This window comes from Priapulus caudatus, unplaced genomic scaffold (genome assembly GCF_000485595.1).
Source record: "Priapulus caudatus unplaced genomic scaffold, Priapulus_caudatus-5.0.1 Scaffold2642, whole genome shotgun sequence".
Taxonomy (NCBI): Eukaryota; Metazoa; Priapulida; class Priapulimorpha; order Priapulimorphida; family Priapulidae; genus Priapulus; species Priapulus caudatus.
The window spans coordinates 1-11,319 of NW_014579703.1; the positions used below are offsets into that span (position 1 = coordinate 1).

At 40.7% G+C, this 11,319-nt stretch overlaps 1 protein-coding gene across 1 annotated transcript; it reads left to right on the top strand.

Annotated features, from left to right (window-relative positions):
- The first annotated feature begins 2,234 nt into the window (after positions 1–2,234).
- LOC106818917 lies at positions 2,235–10,358 on the top strand. Its single transcript, XM_014823586.1, has 2 exons — positions 2,235–2,514; positions 8,173–10,358. Exons 1-2 carry the CDS (start codon positions 2,512–2,514, stop codon positions 8,860–8,862), a joined length of 693 nt encoding a protein of 230 aa, XP_014679072.1. The 5' UTR covers positions 2,235–2,511; the 3' UTR covers positions 8,863–10,358.
- The last annotated feature ends 961 nt before the right edge of the window (positions 10,359–11,319 follow it).

Below are 11,319 nucleotides of genomic sequence, written 5' to 3' on the forward strand. Positions count from 1 at the left end.
TTGTGTGTGTGTGTGTGCGTGTGCGTGTGCGTGTGCGTGTGCGTGTTTGTGTTGTGTGTGTGTGTGTGTGTGTGCGTGCGTGCGTGTTGCTGGATTGCTTGCTGAGAGAGAAAGGAGTGGGAGACTGAGGAAGGGAAGATAGGTGATGGTGGGGAGGATGGTGAGGAGTTTTGCGCCCTACAGGCTAACGCGCTCTCCTGAATTATAAACCCAGGTCTACTGATAAATGTTTATTAAAGAAATCTATGCTGAGCTACCCCATAACCATATCAAATGCCTATCCGTCACAAATATAACTCCTCTGGTGAGACATTGCGCATGCGCTAACACACTAACGTAGCCAGATTGTGTACTGGCTGGTATACGCAGCAGGGACCTTACATGCAAGTTCTTCCTCCTATTTCTTAAATGATATCTACAGATGGAATGTTATCATGTAAATCTATGCTAGGGTAACTCCTCTTTATTTTAAAAGCATAATCTTTGCAAAATACGATTGCTCTCGGGAGATATTGCGCATGCGCGAGCACCGTGTTAGGCGTGCAGTGCCGTCTGAGGCAAACTTCTTAATATAGCTTGCTGAGAGGGAGAGGGGATGGAAGACTGAGGAAATGCGGCAGGAAAAATAGCTGGGGGCGGTAGAAGAAGAAGGAGGCTGAGCGAGGGACAGAGGAGGCAAGGGGAAGGACGCGAGGGCATAAAGTAGGTGTTTTGTACCCTGCATGCTAGGGCGCTCTCCTAATTATAAACACAGCTCTACTGATGAAAATGCATTTAGTATGGTCAGTGAGTATCTCAGCATAGCTTTCTGTAATAAATTCTTATCAGTAGACCTGTGTTTATAATTAGGAAAGCGCCCTAGCCATTAGGGTGCAAAACTACTACTTCATCTCCGCCCGCCCTTCCCCTTGTCTCCCGTGTCGCACGCTCAGCCTCCTTCTTCTCCCACCGCCCCTCGGCTGTCTTCCCTGCCACCTTCCGTCAGTCTCCGACCCCTCTCTCACTCAGCAAGCTATATTACGTACTTTTATTTAGGCCGTACTGCACACCTGAAACGGTGCTCGCGCATGCGCAATATTTCCAGAGAAGAAAGTTATTTTGCAAAAATTATAAATTTAAAATGAAGAGGGGTTATTCTATCATATATTTATATGAGAAAATTGTATCAGTAGACCTTATTTCAAAAATCGGAAGCAGACCTTGCATGTAAGGTCACCGCTGCATATACCAGTCAGTACATAACCTGGCTACGTTACTGCTTTAGCGCATGCGCAATATCTCACCAGAGGAGTTATATTTTGAGAGGAAAATGCATTTAGATATATCAAAGCGTAATAATCAGCACGAGATTTATCTGTATAAAGTTGTTATCAGGCAGTAAAAATAAAAAATATAATAATAAAAACAAAAAAAAATAAATCAAAAAAATAAAAAAAAAAATAATAAAAAAAGTAAAAAAATAATAAAAATAATAAATATCAATATCAATAAAATAAATAAAAATATTTAAAAAATGTAAAAAAAAACAAAAAATAAAAAATAAAAAAAAATAATAAAAATCAAAAAAAAAAAAATCATACAAAAATAAATAAATAACAAAAAAAAAAAATAAATAAAAATAAAAAAAAAAAAAAAATAGAAATATAAAAAAAAAATAAAAAATATAAAATAAAAATAATAATACAAAAAAAAAATAAAAATATATAAAAAAAAAATAAAACAAAAAAAAAAATAAAATCATAAAGAAAAAAAAAAAACAAAAATAAAAAATAAAAAAATAAATAAAAAAAAAAAATAAAAAACTAATAAAATAAAAAAAACTATACAAAAAAAAAAATAAAAAAAATAAATAAATAATAAAAAAAATAAAAAAAAAAAAAAAAAATAAAAAAAAGAATGATATATAAGATAATATATATAATAATATATAATATATATAATATATATATCTTATATTATCTTACTCCTGGTGTTATCAGTAGACCGGGCTGCCAGCACAGTGCATGATAAAATCCAATTTATAATATTCACTTTTTTCCGTAGCATCACGCCTTGGTTTCCGCGTATTATGTCTATATTTATATATGGGGAATTGGGCCTCGGACGTCGGTCGCCTTTGACTGCTAAGATAATTTTCTTCGGCCGTTTTTATACGTTCAAGGTAGAGCCGGGCGGGCTGACAGCACGTGTGCATGGTAAAATCCCATCTATAATATTCACTTCTCTCGTAGCATCACGCCCTTGGTTGCGCGTCATACCTATATTTGTATAATGCTCAAGTAGTGACACCAATACTGATACTGATACCAATACTGATAGTGATATAGTGCATACCGATACTGATAGTGACACCAATACTGACCGCCGTAGTATGGGTTTAGCCACGAGTAGCGTATACGAACTAGTAGTTGCCGCCAGCTAGTGAAGGAAAGACCGAAGAGCAAGGAATCGTGTTTACAATTTGTGTTTACAAATCGTGTATACAATTGTAGTGACATCCAATATAACATTATGGTAAGTCTGAAACGTTTTGCTATTGCTTCTGACTTTCTTCTGTGTGTTTTAAAAGCATAAGCCATACTAGCTCTAGTACTATAGTCTGCCTTACCATGGTTCGCCCACCACAGCACTTGAAGCGTTTCAGCTGTAAACATACGCTCGCCGCCCATTACTTGTGCGCACACTACACATGAATATAGAGTAATACACTCTATATTCATGTGTAGTGTGCGCCACAATGGCGGCGGCGTATGTTTACAGCTGAAACGCTTTCAAGTGCCTGTGGTTCGCACAGTCCTTGAAAGTCCTTGAATTTGAGGGAGTCCTTGAAAAGTACTTGAATTTAGTAAATGTTGATTTTGTGCTTTGAAAAGTCCTTGAATTTCATGCAAAATGTCCTTGAATTTCATGAAAATGTCCTTGAATTTTTAGAAAGAATCCTTGCCTGTAATAAAAAAAATTTTGTACCATCAATAGGCTCCTAGTGTGCAAACCTCAATAAAAAATTGCATTAAATGAGCCTAAAAAGCTATAGACATGATAGACAGTTTAAATTATGATCAACAAATTACAGTAAGCTCACTAAAAATCAGTCAGTAAATCAAGGTATGTTATAGAAGTGACCGTGTTTAGAAGCGGTTTATTAATGTGGATCCAGTAAGTTTTAGAGTGACATGCAGTGATTAAGAATGGGCGTTATTAAATTAATCCAGGTATGTTTTGTTCTGTGTATGAAGTCTGATAAAATGTCCTTGAATTTCTGATAAAATAGTCCTTGAAAAGTCCTGAAAAAAATTTCAGTCTTCCTGTATGAACAATGTATGTAACGCGGGCTATAGTACTAGAGCCTAAAGCCATACTGTAAGCTCAGCAGATAAGGTCTATGTCCCTTGACCTCTGTTTGACCTCGCTCGTTTAGCTATTTCTGACTATATATATATATTAAAATATATAATATATATAGGGTTAGGGTTAGCGGTTAGGTTAGATAGGCTTAGGTTAGGCGTTAGTCAGAAATAGCTAAACCGAGCGAGTCAAACAGCATCAGGGGACATAGACCCTACGAGCGTATAAGCTCAGCGGGTTATAGCTCTAGTAGCTATAGCCCGCCGGATCGCTGCCCGCAGGGCTATAGCACATTCTGCCCATAGATGTACTTAAGCAAATGCGTCAACTGATGTGACCAAAAATTTATCCCCAAAACGTAAAATGATCGGCGCTTTTAACACTTATCTATCAACATGGACATCTCACCTATCTTTTTGAACACTTTCCAAGCAACTTTACACACAGGTATTATGCATTTATCTTCAAAGTCAGCACTTATTGAAATTACATTTGAAATCATATGGCGTGCGCACGCGTAATGTCACCGGATATGTTGGCAAAACGCAAGCAGCTAGCCTGAGCTTCGGCTATGCATGTATTATTAACGGGGGGTGTTCCCGCTTGTGCTCCCAATTGTGCGCACATTGCCGCATCAGGGCGAGTTTACCCACCACCCCCGTTAATAATACATGCACCCTATCAGGGTTCTCCCCAGGATGAAATTTCAAACAGGGGGGAGGGAGGGGGAGGGGAAGCGGGAACTAAGGGGGGGGGCCGGTGTTTTTTACCGCTACCACTAATTAAGGCCGGTAAAATCCCACCACACCATAGACCGGTATTGGGGTTCTTGTATATAATAAGATATAGCCGAGTCGGTGTACAGTTAGTGTTGGGTGTGAGACAGGTTGTGACTGTTGTATTGTCCTGCAGCTGCATGCGTACTGGTACTGCTAAAAATACACGCCGCCGCGGTGATCCTGGCTCGAATTGTACTTCTTGACGATTCGGATTCCCCGCGCTGTCAAACTTTTTATCTGGTGGTGGAATTTTCCAAACGCGGCGGAAAGGGTATTCAAACGCGGGCGCAACGTATTCAAACGGGGGGGGGGAGTTTTCCAAACGCGGCCGGGCGACGCACCGGTTTTGCGCAACGTGGGGAGAACCCTGCCTATGATGCACCATAGCCTGCTGCGTTTTGCCTACATATCCGGTGACATTACGCGTGTGCACGCCCATATGTTTTGAAATGTATGTTCAATAAGTGCTGACTTTGAGGAATAACAGCATAAATACCTGGTGTAAAGTTGTGCGAAGTGTTTCAAAATAATAGGTGAAGATGTCCAGCCATGTTGATAGATAAGTGTTAAACAAGCCGATCATTTTACGTTTTGGGCGATAAATTTTTTCGTCACATCAGTTGGACCATTTGCTTAGATTACATCTATGGCAGAATGTGCTATAGCCCTGCGGCAGCGATCCGCGCGGCTATAGTACTAGCAGCTAAGGGGTTTATAGATGTGTGCGACACCACACTCTTGTCTTGTCTTGACTCTTGTCTTGTCTTGTCTTGTCTGATACTGTCACTGATTACTTAGATAGTACCCATGACGGTCGCCTCGTAGCGGTCTATGTCCCCTGACCTCTGTTTGACCTGCGCTCGTTCAGCGTATTCTGACTAACCCTAACCCTAACCCTAACCCTAATCCTAATCCTAACCCTAAAACCTATAATATTATTATTATTATATATATATATATATTAGTCAGAAAATAGCTAAACGCAGCCAGCGTCAAACAGAGGTCAGGGGGACATAGACCGTTATCTGCCATACTGTCGCGACGAAGGGTCGTTGTCGTATCAGGTACTACAGAATTACCCGAGGTAGTTTTAGGTTGTTTACTATTATGTTTATATTTTTATATGAGGTATGTTTAGGTTAGGGTTAGTGTTAGGGTTAGGGTACACTTCTGTAGTACAAAGTCTGTACACTTTTGTGTATACATATATGTACCTCGGCGTAACATATCTGTAGTACCTGTTACGACAACGACCCCTTGAGCCATACTGTCAATATTCATTAGGCCTATTTCATTATGGCTGATGTTATTGGCACTTATTTAAGTGCGTCCAAACACAAAAATTGATCGAATTTCGCGTTAGCCGCACTTATAAGTGTGTCCAAGATGAACATAGGGTTCAAGGATAGAGAACATGGGTCCCAATAAAACCGATGACAATGTCATTTACATCAATATAAATATAATATTATATCAATATAATAGGTTAGGGTTAGGGTTAGGATTAGGGTTAGGGTTAGGGTTAGGGTTAGAATTAGGGTTAGGGTTAGGCACATTGGTTTTATTGAGACCCATGTTCTCTATCCTTGGGCCGAACATAGCTCCATTGCCCACACTTATTTTAAGTGGCCTCCAAAGCTAAAAAAATTTCCTTGCCCAAACTTATTTTAAGTGGTACTTTTTAGAAATCCGGATTGGAATCAACTGGCACGGCGAGCGGCACTTATAAGTGTGTCCAAGATGCACATAGCTTAGTCCCCGAAGTTTCCCGGAAATCGCGGAACGGGAGGAGAAAGCGGAAAACTCAGTATTGAAAAAATATGTAAAAATTAACGGACTAGAAGCCTAGGACACACTGCGATTTTCTACGCTGGCCGCTTGGGATCGATAAATACGGTGCCGGGTTCACGCGGGTCTCTTGCGTACAAATAAAAAAAATTAAGGCTTTTTTAAGCTTTTGGTGAAATTTAGAATGGCGAAATTTAGAAAGCAGAAGAAAGCAGAATTTGAGATTTGTAAAGCAGAAGAGAGCAGAATTTAACATTTATAAAGCAGAAAACTTGAGGCTCTAACATAGCTCCATTGCCCACACTTATTTTAAATAGTGCGTCCAAAGCTAAAAAAATTTCCTTGCCCAAACTTATTTTAAGTGGTACTTTCTAAAAACCGGAATGGAATCAACTGGCACGGCGAGCGGCACTTATAAGTGTGGGCAAGATGCACATAGCTCCATTACCCACACTTATTTTACGTGCGTCCAAAGCTAATTTTAAGGGGGGCCCCTGTATTCATGGTATTACATGGTATTACCTACGACGAGTACCACTCCAGCTCCACCTCCGTCCGCCATGATTGTGACTAGTTCCCGCCAAATCCAGATGAGACGGGATACTAGAGAAGCGTTGTCGAAAGGTGTTGATCCGAAGCGCTGAGCGCAGATCTTGCGCGCAGTTCCGCGGCAAGACGCACGCGACTGCAGGAACGTCCTACGACAGTATGCAGCGCTGGCATGGATCTGTGCGCCGAATGCATAGGTTGGCGCACGGATTCATAGCTGCCAGCGAACAGTCCGCAATTTTAGTGGGGGACACAGAGGGCAGACATTTGGGACGTGGGAGGAACCCATGACTTACATGGGGGGGTCGTACAGATGGGGGGCGAGAGCGAAGCTTTTGATTTTGCCGTGGTTCCATTTCCGTGTGGTCTTAGGCGTTTCCACTATAAGTTCCAAACATAAGAAAAATCGGACCATTACTTTATGGAAAATTTTATAAAATAGTAATACGAAATAGTACACAGATTGTGTGCCTAGTTAGGTCTTTGAAATCATACGCTGTTTAACAATTGCCATTTGCTACATTTCCCCGGAGCTCCGCCCACTTTACAAATATTGCTAGCATTGTGGCAGTGGTATCCTGAGTGTACGAACGAGTTACAGGCACGAGACTTTTCCGCCGTTCGGCGGATTTCCGCCCATTTTATAACTCCAGAGACCATTTCTGAGATCAGTGTAAATTCGAGGAGGAATTTTTTTGGGGGGGTGGTAAGAATACCTCCGTGGTCTCTGACGATCGTGTACATGTGAACACACTGTGACTCGGTAACTATCCGGAGCGCTTCTACTCGTATCATTGTCTTAATGTATGCTTGCTAACATAATGATAAAAGCAGGGTACGGCCAAACTTTAGTTGGTATTCAAGAATTACGTGCATGGGATGTTCGGACGCACAGGTTAGGACAGGTTCCTGAATCCAGTAGCAGCGTTGGCATACCAAAAATCAATAAGAAGTGGGTGGAGCTTACTTTTGGCCAGTGGTAGTGAACCTTGCATTGTGTTGGCCAGGGTTTATTTACGTGCACGGGTCGTGCAGCACGCTCACTGTTCACGTGCGCTAGGTTGTGGAGTAATTCTCACATCCCCGCGCATTTCACGTTTGGATGTAAACAATAAAGTATCACTGGTAGTTAACAAACGATCAGTATACTGTTTTAAAATAATATTAAGAAGATTTATGTAATATATCATGTTGAATTATACAGTAAATAATAATAATTGTCTCAAGTTTTAACACATAAGTCACTGTAGCTGCAAAGCACATCGTATTGCAAACAGCAGTACAGCCTCGTCGCACCACTCAGGTTTAACCGTGTCATATTGTTTTTAACGTTTGGAAAAACTATATACATTTTATACAGGGTGTAGCTAAATAAAAGCTTCCCTACGTATACGAGCTAACGTATATAGCTATATAGAGTATACGTATATAGAGTATACGTGTAGCTTGTATGTCTACAAAATACATTTACTTTGGACACACTCAACACAGACGGAATTCCCCAGTGCCCATCAAAATTTTACAGTAGGTAAATTTTACATAATTTTTTCCTTTTCCACCAAAAAGTGTTGCTAGTTGTAAGCTATTGGAGTACCCTGAAATGGCTCTAGATTGCATCTCAGAGCTTTAAAATTTTCTGGGGGGCATGGCTCCAGACCCCCATAGAAGTTTCCAACTTCATCAATCATTCATGGCTGATTTGGTTGCGCAGGCCAGGTTCAATGGATACTCCTCTGCAACGATCAGGAGCGTCTTCAGGAGAAAGGCCTACGAAATGGAACTTGCGGCTTCTCCTGGTGAGCTTGACGAGAATGTGCTGACTAGGCGTGCTTCCAGCAGGGTCGAGAGGGATCTGACACAAATTTGTATCATCATCTTGGTCCGCGGCACGAAGGCCATTAACAACACGAGGACGATGAAAGACGGTTCTAGGGTTATAGAACTGGCCAGGCTCTACAACATTGAAGCTGGTAAGACTGACGACACAGGATCAGAGACCCTGACTTTCGGTAGAATTGCGGCAGCCCACCCCGACATCATGGGGATGACGCTACTAAACCTGTTGCGCACATCACCTGATGCCTACCAATATCTGGAGAGGACCATGCACCTGCCTCTCACACTGCAGTTTCCGAGTGCCATTTCGATAATCCCTCTAGAGTGGAGGGACTATCGAGTAGAGCACCTTGTGTGGTCAGTGAAATTCAGCCAAACCATCGCTGGAGTTGCGACAGCCAAGAAACTCAAGGAGACGCGAGACATGGCCACTAAATTCTGGAGACTGGCTGCAAAGGCCACGGATTTCACAGAAGAGGCTAAGCACGAAATAATGCAGAAACTGAATGTTGCTGCACCCTCAGTGCGCTATGCTTTCGATCTTGTTGAAGACGAAAGTTGTTGAAAAGCGGTATGGCCTCCATGGAAGCAACTGTTATGCAGCTGCAGCAATCTGGAGCCATAATAGCAACCATCTTAGGTGCGCCCCGATTCACAGCCGCCATGCCACCTGCCAGACCCTTCTAGAGAGTTTGTCATCGCGGTTTATGGCTTGGTGTTTTCCTGCAGGGATGTACATGTACATAGTTTTTTATTGGCGATGTAGCCAACCATTTACTCATGAAACTTTGTTTATTTGATGTTATGGCCAATTCCACCGTTACGGACGTTACGTTTACATGCAACTTGCAACTTTCAATAGATAAACAAACTAACTTGCAGTTGAAAGAACAGTTTATTTTCTCTTATACTTGTAGTATGCACTCTGGTGTTTAACATAGTACAACAACTTTGTTTTAGCTTAATTGATTAATTAGCTACAATCATAAGAAACGAGCGTTACGGATGTTACGCATTGTGACATGACTTTTTTACATTTGGTACATATTAGTAAAACTCTGTGAAGTTACTTCCTTTAGTTTGTTTTAATAACTATGTTGATGTAGGTTTGTCCCCATTCTATATAAACATGAATAGCAAGTTTGAAATTAACACTCCTGTATTGTCTAATTACTGTAATTAAAGTTGTTACGGACGTTACATGTATGAAAATATAATGAAAAATAACTGTAAAGAGCTATATCCACGCTCTATGTATGCATAAGCTCAAACAACAAATATGATTATAAGAAGTGTATTTATAGTTCTATCTTCTCATGCCCACATTCCTAAATCATAGGTGTATCTTGCATGGTTAGGCCTATAGCTAACAGACCAGTTTACTAATTAATGTATTGATATTCATGGATGTTTCTGGCCCAAACGCCTAGTGATGAGCTATTTCGTTCACCTACTTGTTTCAAGTATGTTTCTATTGTTTAATTTGTTTTGCGTACATTAGTTGTTCCTACGTCAGGCAAGCTTCAGGTAAACCTCAGGCAAGCATTGGGGTTGTCATGGGTAACCTTCGTGAAGGAAGTATGCATAAAAATTGAATACATTAGTAAAGTGGTCTATTCTAAACTACAGATCTATACAAAACAATGAGTGTAGTAAATGAAATGAAAAACAGTTCTAGCAAGTCATGTTTAATTGTGCTCCATAGCAACTACATAATACATTATGCTCAAGCTTTATGGAACGCCACTTCAGCCTTCTTTATATCTATATTAAACAGAAGCCTGCTCCCCATCATCACAATTTTGGGTGAATCCAATTTAGCGATTAAATCTTCTTTGGGGTGAATGAAGACTTGTTCTTCTCCTGTAGGCCAAGTGTAAAGATGGTTTTGCTTGATCATGTAAGACACCATATTGTTCGTCATGCTTGGAGACAACCTGCGAAATGTAAAGGCATAAGCACACTTTGTTGAGCCTTCTCAGCAAGTTAGAGGAAATCACATTTATATAGTACATTTGCAGTTGATTTTAAAATAAGGTTGTTTTGTTTGTTTGATGTTTACTTATTTTTGAAAATATTTGTTATAATATTTTGCATTCTATTTTTTTATTTTATTTCTTTATTGATTATTATGATGATGATGGCAACGCCAACAACAACAGGCTTACCTTTGCAACAAACAATTGGTCTGATGCCCTTTTCCCGGCCCCCTTTACGCGCACGGCCACAAAATCATGAATATCCAGGTTCACTGTTGCTTCAGCTTCAACTGAAAAATAATATCATGACAAAATTAATATTTTGAAACAAATATTGGATTTTTTCCCACTAATTAATATTTGAAATGAAAGTGTACAGAGATAATACTAGGTTTGGTCCAGTGAAAAAATTAATTTTTTTCTTTCCGGGGCTCTTTTTGCAAACCCCCCCAAAATATCGGGGGTTACTTTTTCATTTTCCAGGGCTCTTTTTCCACTTTCCAGGGCGAATTTTTTCCAGGGATGTTTCCTCAAATGTACACACAAGCACAGTAGCTAATACACACTCGCGGGGGCGCGCACACCACACACACGTCGCACGCACGCACGCACACACACACACACACACACACAGACACACAGACACACACACAGACACACACACACCCACCAATTTAGAAAGCTTGTACAGACAAAACAAAGAACATTCAGTCAATATTCAAGACCGTTATTCATCAGACTGACAGACTAACATGATAATCACAACTCACAAGTCACAACCACAATGCACCTTGAATAGTGAATACATCACAAGTTCAGCTAAACACAGAACTATTACGGCTAGAGTGTCTGCCTGTACGAGCGAGGAAGATCGATTGTTTATACACGAAGTCTCTTGCGGCTGGGGTCCAGGGCCCGCGTAAGAGCCAAGGAAGTTCAGGGGGTTTGAGAAAGCGGCCCGCGAGGCACGTGTGTATGGCTGTGCACATCGACGCTGCGTACGTGCCTGCTGGCAGGGGCGGCATTGATTGAAGTACGGGAGG